The 12945-nt window shown below is 36.1% G+C and overlaps 1 protein-coding gene across 2 annotated transcripts in view; it reads left to right on the top strand.

Annotated features, from left to right (window-relative positions):
• Positions 1 to 12945, top strand: part of ADK (adenosine kinase) — a 576611-nt gene that overhangs the window by 529743 nt on the left and 33923 nt on the right. For both annotated transcript variants that reach the window (XM_045842324.1, XM_045842325.1), the window contains exon 10: positions 3004 to 3090. In XM_045842324.1, coding sequence (XP_045698280.1) covers positions 3004 to 3090 — 87 coding nt within the window. The remainder of the gene's footprint in view (positions 1 to 3003; positions 3091 to 12945) is intronic.

Below are 12945 nucleotides of genomic sequence, written 5' to 3'. Positions count from 1 at the left end.
TATTTGGCACAGAGTGACTGAATTTTTTTTGTTGTTATTTTTTATTTAGATCCTGTATCATTTGTATGAACTAACCATCTCTACTATAATTGGCATAGCATTATAGGTGTGTAAGGAAGTTTTGATTCTAGAGCCTGACTGGTCTCTTCAGTGATTAGATAGTGAAGCTTATGTCATAGTGAAGTGAAGAATAAATTATTTGTTTGTATAAAGTGTCCAGGAAATGTTTGAATTTTTACTATTTTGTCTTTTAAATAAGCTAAATTTCATTATTCTGAATGAAGGTACCCTGAGGGTCTTATCTAATAAATGACACCAAACAAATCTGGCATCAGCTGAATTGTTACTGTTTGCTTTCTGTCTGTTTGGGGAAGCTCACCGTTGCTTGGTCTTATAGAAAGCTGGAAAATAAGAATAATAATCATGCCCAATCCTTTTCTTTCTCACTTTTCAAAAAGTTTGGTTAGAAACTTTTGGTGAAAAACAATGGTTCTGACTTATCTTAATCTTTTAAGTAGAAGTAATTCATCAAAACTAACAGTGTTATTTTTATACAACTAGAGCAAAAAGATATTTTCGCTATTTGTTCCCACAGCTACTCCCTGCCCATTTCACACATAAACAGGTCCCAGTGAGCGTCATGGGGCCTCACTGACTGAACAGTGCCCACGCCTATAAGTGTGTCTTAAGATTTAGTGAGGTTCTTGATGTGTTTATATGGTATATTGTCTAGAAGGCCATGGAATAGGTCATGCTTGTGAATTCTGTTTAGTTAATTGTGTGAGGTTCTTTTTTAATAGCTCTGTAAACCAGGTCATCACATTTCAAAAAACTAAGAGTGTACCAAAAATATAATTGAACTTAAATATTATTGAACATTGTTTGACCCTTTTTTCATGATTTAGAACACATTTTAGGATCTTGGAAATGTTGAGGTGTTCTCATAATATAGCCCTCTAGATATAGAAGATAATAGAGACTGGACTGTGTTTATACTGATTTATGACAGCTCTTTTACATTCGTGATGTTCTTATATGTATTTGTATTAATATGTACAAAAGGTGGAAAATAATTCTACCTTATTTTTCAGGAAAATATGACACCATATTTGACACCTCAGGATAAGGCAACTCAAGAATCTACACATATATTCAGAAAAAAAGTACAGTATAAATACATTCATTTAGAATTTTCTGTGATTAAGACCAAGAAGTCATGATTCTTAAGAACAAAGCTCAAAATAATCTCTTCCATTGGGAATTAGGTTCTATACATAAAGATTTATCCAACTGAAAATCAATAACCAAAGAGTTAGATCTAATTGTGACTTACTTACCATTTATATAACATTATTTTCAAATCTGTAATCCAGTAATTAATTCTTATATTACCTAAAATGTTTTATAGACATGTTATATTATTATGTAATGTAACCCTATTATAAATGGTAATGGTATCATTAACTTAGCTCGTTTTACTTATTTAGTGCCTGTTTGTTCTTAGTTTATAGTTGTTAATTCCCTTTATAGTATGACTTGTACTGGGAAGTAATAAAACCAGATTTCTTTATAAATATTTATGGAACAGACCTTTTCCTAAACCAAACTGTAACCCTTTCCTAATTATTTCCAATAAAGTCTGCTTACATCGTTTTTTAATTTTTTTTTTTTTGCCTGTGTAACAGTATCTACTGCATACTCCCTAGAAAATTTAATCCTAGATAACTATGCCTTAACTTCCAGTTAATCAAAATCTTGTTAACTGCCATATAGGTTCTGGTGTTACAACGGGTGGAAAGTTAGTTAAAGAGTTTAAATAGATGCTTCTGGTGCAAAGGCTTCTTAGCATCTGCAGCCATCTGGTCAAAAGGGCTCACTAAGTGCATGAGTCCTCTTCTTGAATATCAGTTTTCCCAAGAGGATCTTTTTTTGTCATTTTCAAATCTGTGCTTATCTGTTACTGAAAGTATATTTTAGTAGCAGAAAGCAGACAACATGTTTTTTGAGACTTCAGGCTCTTCATTAAGACCTCAAAGTTCTCAGGATCTCCTTTTCCCTCCCTCTTGATCTTAGGTGAGATTGAAGTTTACCAGTCTCACATGTGTCCCCATAAGGAATGCATATGTCTGATTTCAGAAGTCCAGCTCCCAGTAAAAGGCACTGACCAATCTTCTGCAGATGTCCTCTAGGCCAGATTTCATCACAAGCAACTTCATTCTATTGTCATGTGCCAAGTATAAAGTACTGTATTAGGTTACTCTGTATTAGTCAAAACAACCAAGCGCTAGTCCAGACTGCTGCAAGACAAGAGCACATTGCACTGTCCCTTTGTTTTGCCAGTGCATTCGGAAGCAGCTTTCCCTTCTTCTGGTTGACACATAGTTTAAAGGAAATAGTGACTCCTTAGTAAAAAGTAACCAGGCTAGGTTATTTGTAATAAGCCAACTAAAATCAGTAATCCTTGACATTGGCATGAAGTATTGTAACAAAATAGTAATTATATTTTTATTGTGCCACTGTGATTTTCTGTAGAGAAACACCCAAGACAAATCATTATTTATATTTTTAAAATTTATAACTCGTTACTGTATCCAAGGTTTCACTTCCCAGAATGCAGTCTGGCTTAAAGCATTATTAGAGGTTCATGACTTAATCTTTACAAACACTTCCTTTAGCTTATAGTTTCTTTTCAAGTATTTGTACTGTCCAAAAAGGTACTGCTGCCACTTACTGTCATCCCCCCAAAACTGAACTGCCTAGGTATGACTCTTAACAAAGCACATACAGCATCTGAATGCTGAAAATTACACACACACACAAAAAAGGCATTGCTTACAGGTGACTTTGCACCTTGGTTCCCAAGTACTCATGTACAGAATGTGAAGTTCATGTTTGGTCTTTCTGAATGATGAATGATGAAGGAACTTCAAGTTCATTGGGTGAGTTTATATATTGAGTATTACAAAGAGAAGTCAGTTTGCCTTTCTTTGGCTCTAATTGCAGAAAGTGAAGTCACTGCTTTTGCTGTCTTGGATCAAGACCAGAAAGAAATTGTTGATACCAACGGAGCTGGAGATGCATTTGTTGGAGGTAAAGACTCATTTATTTTACACTTACTTATAAGTTAAACATTTTCTTTAACCCTTGTCTATTCCATATAACCAAGATTTATGAATTTAATAACTTTTAATTTCTTTTAAATAATTAACTCCTAATGTTCTTTCCATATGCTACTATCATTGTAATAGTAGAGGGTATTTTACTATAGGAAAAGTATGTATTTTTGGCTTAAAAATAATTTGGTATTATGCTCTACCCTAGTCATTTTCATAAGATTAATTGTGTCTGTCAGAATATTTCATAAACAAGCTGTACCAAGTACAATATATAGTATATTCATAGCCCTTCAGGCTTAAATGTTAATGCATTGTTGTTCTTTAAAACAAGCTGTGATGAGTATTAAACAGTATGCTGCTAATAGCTAAAGATGATGTCTTTGGATTATTTGGTTAAAACATGTGTTTCTAACACAATAGTTACATGTTTATTTTATTAGGAAGGGTTAAATTTTTGTCTGGTTCAAGCTCATTAAGAACTGGCACAATTTATAAGAACCAAATCATTTTTGAAATGAGTACTCAAAAACAAGATTAAGACAATTAGGAGATCTTGGCTTGATGACTTATATTGATCTAAAGTCTGTTTCAAAGATTCTGATATTGAAATTTATCTAAAATCCTTTTATTTAAGTGTAGTTAAACTAGGTTATGGTCTATGTAAAGCTTTAGATTCTTAAATGATAACCCAGAAAAGTCCTTTCTGATCTCTGTTTATTTCTCAAGCATGACAAGAAAAAAAAAAGACAAATGGAGTTAACCATTATTCTTCTTCCTTGGAAAATAATTTGAGCCGTGGAAAACATTTAAGATTTTGTGATGGTTTTAACTTAGCATTGTCTAAAATACATATATAGCCCTGGCTGGTGTAGCTCAGTGGATTGAGCGCGGGCTGGGAACCAAAGTGTCCCAGGTTCGATTCCCAGCCAGGGTACATTCCTGGGTTGCAGGCCATAACCCCCAGCAACCGCACATTGATGTTTCTCTCTATCTCTATCTCTATCTCCCTCCCTTCCCTCTCTAAAAATAAATAAATAAAATATTTAAAAAAAAATTAAAAAAAAATTTAAAAAAATTAAAAAAATAAAATACATATATATACCCACACACACAACTATATACCACGTTTTGCCGTGTATAATGTGTACCCATGTATAATGTGCATCCTTATTTTTCCCTCAAAAATTTGGGCAAAAAGGTGTGCATTATACACAACAAAATATGTGTGTAATATATATATATGACTATATATATATAAATGGTCTATTTCAGCAACATAAGTTTTCTATATTTCTTCTTTGAAACTATTTGTACCTAGTCTTTTTTTTTTAAACCAAATTTATTGGAGTCACATTGGTTCACAAAACATACAGGTTTTAAATGCACAGCTCAATAAAATATCACCTGCACGCTGCACTGTGCACCCAGCGTCCCAAGCAAAGTCTCTTTCTTGTCCTCGTTTCCCCCTGCTTTGCCCACCTCCACCTACTCCCCACCCCCCATCCCCCTTTCCCTCTGGCTATCATCACACTGTTGTCTGCATCTGTGTATGTACATACACACATACACAAGGGTCTGTCCAGAAAAAAGGGTCTGTCCAACCATTGTTAATACAGTTATAATGGTTTGCATGACATCGATGTAACCTGGCATCCAAGGAGAGTGGACTGGAATGTGCATGTGTGAACAATGATGACTTCATTGTACTAGTCAGTGGGGGTGGTAGATACCGTTGAATGAGCATGTGTACTGTGTGACTGGTGCATTTAAAATAACTGAGTGAGTAAAGCAATAAATCTGTATCAGATTTTGTGCTAAGCTGGAACATTGCTCCACAGAAACTATTTGAATGATTTAGAAGGCCGCAGCTATGGACAACTGGTGATTGGCAGCTTCATCATGACAACACACCCATTCATGCATCATGTGTTGTACAGAGTTTTTTGGCAAAACAGCAAATCACCCAGGGGACTCAGCCCCTTTACAGACCAGATTTGGTGCCCTGTGACTTCTAGCTTTTCCCAAAACTAAAATCACTTTTGAAAGGGAAGCCGTTTCAGAACTTCAAGGAGATTCAGGAAAATACAGCAGGGATAACTGATGGCAATTGGGAGAACTGTGTAAGATCCCAAGCTGCCTACTTTGAAGGGGACTGAGGCATCATTGTCCTATGTACAGTGTTTCTTGTATCTTCAATAAATGTCTCCATTTTTCATATTGTGTGGCTGGATACTTTCTAGATGGACCATTTCTCAGTGTGTGTGTGTTTGCTTAATCTCTTCACCTTCTTTCATCCAGTTCCCCAACCCCCCTCCCCTCTGACAGCTGTCAGTCTGTTCCCTGTGACCATGCCTCTGTTTCTGTTTTGTTCATTAGATTCCAATATAACTGAGATCATACGGTATTTGTCTTTCTCTGACTGGCTTATTTTACTTAGCATAATAATCTCCAGGTCTATCCATAATGTTGCAAAAAGTAAGGTTTCCTTTTTGTTTTTCTTCAGCCAAGTAGTATCCCATTGTCTTTAAGTGTACCACAAAATGAGCTGTGAACCATTAGACTGGTAGCATGTTCATGCTCTATTATTTGGTATGAGTACATACCACAGATAACATTCTACTTTACTGTCATTGTTTGCTCTAAAAGGCTTCATCATTGATTAGAGTATTTTGCAGCTATTTTTCCTATTCCATACTGCCTCAGAACTATATATATCCATGCAGGCTAAAAATATCTTACCAAAATTGGGTCAACTTCTGTAATACATTAGGGAAATATTATCGATTTCCTGGTTAGAAATTGGTCAAGCCAGGAATATTAATACAGGAACTTTTAAACTTATATCATTGTACCTTTTTAAGTAAAATATTTAAAACATTAAGTATTCTATTTCTTTGATATTTAGTACAGCACTTTAGATCCCATGGTAACCTAATTAGCCCTTCTTCTCGCCCAGGGGCCCTGAGGCCCTGGGCTACCTGGCTCTGCAAAAACAGATTCCCTTTCAGATGCCCAGTTACCTGTAATGTTTCCAGTACTAGAGAATAACAGACAGACTTTTTGAGGGAGAGCGAAGTCATTTTTAGGATACTGAAGTAGAAACAGCTAGCTACCCATTGGTATTGTACTAAAATGATACATGGAATACCTCATCAAAAGCACTTGGGTTCTTTGTTACAGGATTTTCAGCCTTTTTAAAGATCTCATTCTACTTACCTACCCTCATTATATATGTATTGTCGAGGTACGGCAAGTAAATAAAAAGGAAAGATTGTGAAACAGGAACCTGTAAACTTTTTTTGTAAGGGCCAACTAGTGAAAATGTCAAGCTTTGCAAGCCATGTACAGGCTATATTGCATAATTTTCGTACTCTGTTTGTTTGCTTACTTGCTTATTTTTCTGTTTTGTTTTTGGTTTTTACAGTAAAATGTAAAATACCTTTCTTAGCTCTCCAGCTGTACAAAAATAGACCATGGGCCAGATTTGGCCCTCAGTCTATAGTTTGCCACCCCTTGTGTCATACAGGGCACCTTCCGCACTCTGTTCACTTTCACCACAGCCTGAGTCCAGCACCGGATTTCAGTACACACTGTTGAAACCAGTGCAGGTGAAGTGGAAGGCAGCCTGAGAGTAGACAGTACTTCACTGGTAATACCTCAGTTACACAGCCATTTTTCTCACTTTACTCTGATCAGTTCCCATGATAGCGAGACACTGAAAGACTGAGTCATACCATGAGATGAAAACTCTGCCATCTTAGCAATGAAATTCTCATGTCAACATGTTCAGCACATTCTGTCCATGTAAGTCAAGCTATACAGTAATAGCAATAGATAAATTTACATAGCATCTATTAGTCAATCAATATCTTAAGTACTTAATATATATTAATTCATTTAATGTTTATAAAAGCTCCTTGAAGTAGGTTATTTGTAACCCCATTTTACTGATGAGAAAACCGAGCCGTAGAGGGTTTAGGTAACTCAGCTAACATCTCATAGCTAGAAAATAGCAGAACCGGGATTCAAACCAGGCAGTCTCGTTCCAGAGGCGATGCTCTCACTCACTGCTGGGTCCTGCTCTAAACTTTTAGGGAATTCTCATCATTAGGACCAAGAACCAAGACCAGCCTTACTAACAAAAGGGGGCTTTGCCAAAGCCAATCTTCCTATTATCTGAATAGATGACTTCATTTATTGAACAGGAGCTTTTGTTATCTGATAGGATTCTCAGGACTCTAGGGTAAGATGTTGCAAAAGGGAAAGGGTAGAGAATCGAAGGGCTGTAGTCCCCAGTGAGTCTGAACCAGGACCATTTTTTCTAAGCAATTGAATTGATTGTACTACAGAGGTACAAAAAGCCGTATCATAAACTTGCTTGGTCAGCGTGGAATCCAAACACAGGGAGTTACATGAATCGACTGTCGAGTAGCACCAGGCTGAGCATCCATCTTACAATACATGTGGTATTGTTAGTTTATAATACTAAAAAAAAACATTGATTAAAACGTCTACTCCTATCTCTACACCAAGGAAAGCCTTTCTGTTAGGATTTTAAATACTCCAGCTGTTGAAGCATACTCCTCTACCTTGAAAATGGAGGGGCAGTGACAACTTTTACATTTATTATGTAGTTCCTTTTTCTTTGCTTTGTTGCCTGATAAATGCATCTTTTTTCTGATTGACATTTTCTATCTTTAGATAGTTAATATATGCCTCCTATTACTTTCAATTTTTGCTGGCTTAAGAGTGTTTCTGTCTTTTGTGACTTTGCATAACTATGTATCAGTCCCAATTTCAAGTTCTTGGCTAAAGCATCACCTCACCCACCATGTCCTAATTACATATCTCAGTACCAGAGTGCCATGTGTTCTTATTAGCCACATAAGGTATAAACAAACATAGAACTACATCATAGATTCTCATGTAGAATTTTAAAATGAGTACCCTAAATGTATATATACATTAAATTCGTAGTTCCGTCTCAAGGGTTTAGTGACAGTGACAAATCCCTTTGGCCTCTACAAGCGTGCCTCCTTGTTCCGTTTAGAGATCTGAAGCACTTTGTAACATTTGCCCTTTATTTGTCACTAGCCAGCCCTGACAGAACTACCCTTTTCAGATTCTCCTACAAAAGCCCAAGTGCTACGATTATACCCTTGGAAATGGAGACCATTTGTAATCTCTAAGTATGATTTCCTAATTTCCCGGGTCAGGAGAAAATTTCTCCCTGTTGTCCTGCTGTGCTTTGTCACAGCAGGTCTGCCTTTTCACTTGGAACTGCCATAGCGACAAATGGAAACATTGAGAACATTTTGTGACAGGCATTGTCATTGTTCCGGTGAAATCTTTTCCCCTGTGTCTTCCCAGTAAATGAAACTGAGGAGGAAAATCATAACAAATACATGGAAGGAGACCTAATCAATATGTTCCCAGTAGGCTGTCAATATCAGCGTGTGCTAATCTGACTTAGTTGAATGTTTTATGGCAGTTGTACAAATATAGTGTAGGCCTACATATCATCTTTAGACTAAAAGTGAGTGTACTTTGGACAGATTTTACATGCAGGCACATAGATATAACTTTCATATAAAAGACAAGAGACCTTACCCAAGGACCAACCTTCTTAGGATTTTAAAAGCTTCATTAAATGTGGTTAAGAGCCATACATAGCTTAGAAGAATTTATTTTGAATGATAGTAAACTACCTGTGCTGCCTCTAATACTTTTTATTTTCAAATTTCTCATAATAACTTTGGCAGAGAAAGAATATTACCCTAAAAGATATTACCTACAATATGCAAATTATTCTTAAAGTCTCTTGGCAATCGCAATGTAAATAATTGTTTCTCATCTAATAAGAAGGAGCATTAATTTCACTTTCTAATTCATGTCCAGATAAGAATTTTGGTTAAAAAAGAAAAGAAAGGAAGGTTTAAGTTTCCAGAATAGGGATGCTACTTCCTTTTCATGTATCCTCTGTCTATACTTCTGACAGGTGTAGAGATTCTCCAAATTATCTTCATATTTTCCATTCTCACCTGTTTGTTCCCTAACATTCTTAGCTTATTCTTCCATTTTTCTTAATTGCTATTTAACATCATGCCATGCAAAGAAGTGGTGCAGAATTCTTGTGATTTTTTTCTGCACCAACTTCTTCCTTTGCTGTCCAACTCAGAAGACTAAAAATAACTTGCTAAGTGTTAAATATATCATTTCTCACACTTCTTCACTTAGAAAACCAAAACCTTCATATGACCCACTGTCCACAGAGGATTTACTTGCGGATGACTAAGATGAGAGCTGCTTGCTCCTACCCCACCCCAGAGCAGCAGTAACTTTGCATCTTTTAACTCATCTTTTAGGACATCTTGGTGTTTTATTTCTGAAGCAGCAATTTTCCTTAAAACCATCAAATGAAGTATAGTACTGAATTGGTCATGAGGAATACGAAATTCACAACAGCAGCTCAAGTTCATGCAGGGGCAGGGGGATAGACAGTCACACTTTGCACAGTCATAGGATACTTTATGACATACTGTTCTAATGCTACACATCCAGAGATTTAGATAAGCTGACACTGAACCAGAATTGCATTTCAAGAGCCTTGCCTAAGATTATTTAAGTCCATGTTGGTTAAAAGAGGTAAAGATGACTCTCAAGCCATTATAAAAAAGAGAAATAACATTGGTTCACATGGAATACAGAATGATTTTAGGATGAGGTCTGGAATTGCTCATAAACATGAATGATCCCTCAAGGAACTACTACCCTGGCCCTGGCCAGTGTGGCTCAGTTGGTTGGAACATCATCCCGTAAACCAAAAGGTTGCAGGTTCGACCATGGATCAGGGCACATTTGTGTGAAAATTTTATATGAAAATTTTGTTATACTTCATTCCATTAGTATATTATTTTATCTTCCCTTCCAAGTGAGGAGAAATAGCCAAAGTGGTTTTCTAAACACTAGTCTATAAACTGGTGCTAGTCAATAACCTAAAAGAAATTTCATTAGTCATTAATAGCAAAATGAAAAAAGTAGAAGCAATATAGTACGTTTTCATAAAGCCAAATGTATTCAGATTAAATTTTGTCTCAATGATGTTTGGATTTGTTAGATTGTACCTGTATTGGCTTTGTAATTAACATAATCAAAAAATAAAATTACATGTTGGTAATGCTGATGCATAGTCTGGCCAACCTTGGGACCTAGAAGTCTTAGTCACAGTAATAAGTTATTAGAAACAACTCTCTGAACTATATGAAAATTTGTGTGAAATGTAATGCCTGAATTGTAAGGCTGAAAATTAGCACCACTATTATTAAATTCATAGCTATTTTTACATAAGATATATGAGATCCCAAAGCTGGGGTATGAACACAGGCTCTTAATTTGTTTTACATTTAATTACCTAATTATCATTGACATTTTATAGAGTTAAGATGTGTATATTTTATCTGTAGTCCATGAAATAAGTGGAAAATTAAAACCAGTTTCTGTCATCAAATGCTCTTAAAATTTTAGAACAACCCTGCTGTGAGGAGTTATTAGTTGATAAAATACAGGTTTTTGAATTGAGTTAAATTGTGACAAAATTAGTTATCTTGCTAATGAATTAGGGCTTAAATAAACTTACTGTCATCTCATTAATCCAGCATTTTTGACTTTGGACTGATGGGTCTTTAACATGCAGCTTACAATGTTAGTGCTGAAAGTGAATATTTTTAAAGATCACATTTTCTGGTTTTCACGTTTTCAAACTGTTTTCAGTTGTGAAACTATGTTACGAGGTCTTATCTGAACCAGCATGAAATGAGATCAAAGAAATCCCCATTTGGCCCTGTCCACATTTTATTTGGTGGCTCATGAAGCAACTCTCTGGAATGAGTTGATGTTCAGTATGAAACTGTTTAAAAGCCCCCATTTGATGGATGAGGAAAGTGAGGTCCAGAGAAAGAGAGTTAATGGCAAATATTCAATACTAGAAGCCCGATCTCCAGGCTCATTAATTCATGATCCAGTAATTACACATGTTCATAACCCAAATAGAAGTTGTCAGTTAAGCAGTCTGTTATATAGGCCTCTTGGAATTATATAGGTCAAGAGTCAATATCCCAAATGCATAGAAGCCTTTGATGTAGGTTTGTTTGGTTTCTTTTTTTTTGGGGGGGGGGGGGGGCATGTGAGTGTCCAAGATGTTTGGCTTTAACAATAAACAGAAACATATGCTAAAATTTTATTTTATTTTGGGAACCACATCAAGAGACCACACATTTAGGTTTAAAATTCAGATTCTAACCTGATGTTGTACATTTTTGTTCCATAAGAAAGAATGATCTTTAAAGCAGTTTTTTGAAAGGAGTTGGGGTGGAAGGGCATCTTATCTATATGAGTAAAACACTGCTTAGTGGTACTCTTCAAGAGCTTCTTTCCTGAATTAGGGGCATTTAAAAGTTTCTTTGATTTTTTTTTTTAATTCAAATGCAATGTGCCATGCCCTGTTAATAGTATTTGACAGGTTTCCATTTTCAACCACTAGAAAAAGGAAATAAGTTATCCTCATAGCTGTAGCACCGAACACTTGCCTATATTACACTCCGTGGCTCAGTTGCTCACTTTGTGTGGGAGGAATGTGGTGCTGAGCCATTATTGCAGGGGAACCTTCCCTCTGGACTGACTTCCTGTCCATGTCAGTCACTGCGCCATCTGACACCACTTAGGCTTTGGTTTTCATTATGCAAATACCTGCTAGGTCAGACCTTACCCTGGCAGGCACAGTAGCTTTTTAAGTTATTTCAAAATTTAATGTCTGTTGATTTCCTTTTTCCAGAAAAGTCTGTGTTGTTTAACATATGGGTCATGAGTTGTTACTTGAGTTCATGACTGGTTGGTGGTCAATGTGAAGTCAAAGCAAAACAAAACAAAATTTTACTAACTAAACTACATAGAAAATGAAAAAAAGTTTACGTCTGAGAACTTTTCAAACGGGGGAAACCATTACTTTGTCACATCTGGGTAGTCTAAGCTTGCCAAATTGAAGTGGGAATTTCCTGCCAGATGTTAGTTCTTTGAGCAACCTGTGAACATCTAAAGGAAGGTATATGAGTTCTTATTTGGTAGAGCTGTAGCCACTGTGGAGGCTTGCTCCTAATAGGTAGCAGGCACTTTTATATACTACCATGAGTCAGGAGGTCGTGCAGCCTGTCTGAAGCTAACACTGTTTGCTCTTGTAAAATGCATAAATGTGGAAGGCCCAATTTGGAAGGTACAACATCGGGTTGCTCAGATATCATAGCAAGAGTGAACACTGCATTGAAATGACTTCTCAGTGTACATGATAGAGTGTTTTGTTTCATTAATAAAAGCAGGTAAGATTGAACCACCACAGGCATTCCAGATAAATTGAATAACATCATTTTATAAAGTCAATAGAGACCAAAGCAAGACTCTAAATATGAAGGAAAATAAAGACTGAATGGCAGGAACATAGCAAGTATTTACTTCAGCTTCCTGTTCCAGATGCATATGGAATTAGGAAGCAAAAATTTCATTAAGGAGAATTGTGCACAAAAAGTAGAGTGCTCTATCCAATAAAACAAGAAACATTTTTAAGAGGGGAAAAAAAGACTTTCTGCATGATCTCATTGTTTTTGTCATCCTCTGTAAGGGAAAATATTGACATTTACCAGACTGTTTGCTCCAGCTTTCTGATCTCCTGCAGTTTATTTTTATAACAACCTTATCGATGGGCCTCTTACCCAGCTCTCTAGGTTTAACTGAGTTGAGTCGATTTGTTACCACAGCTTCAAGGAGCTGTTACAGAACAAGC

This window comes from Phyllostomus hastatus, unplaced genomic scaffold, assembly GCF_019186645.2.
Source record: "Phyllostomus hastatus isolate PE091 unplaced genomic scaffold, TTU_PhHast_1.1 phas_contig_38, whole genome shotgun sequence".
Classification (NCBI taxonomy): domain Eukaryota; kingdom Metazoa; phylum Chordata; class Mammalia; order Chiroptera; family Phyllostomidae; genus Phyllostomus; species Phyllostomus hastatus.
Note: the sequence above shows the minus strand (reverse complement) of the source record. Positions and strands in the feature narration are given on the sequence as shown.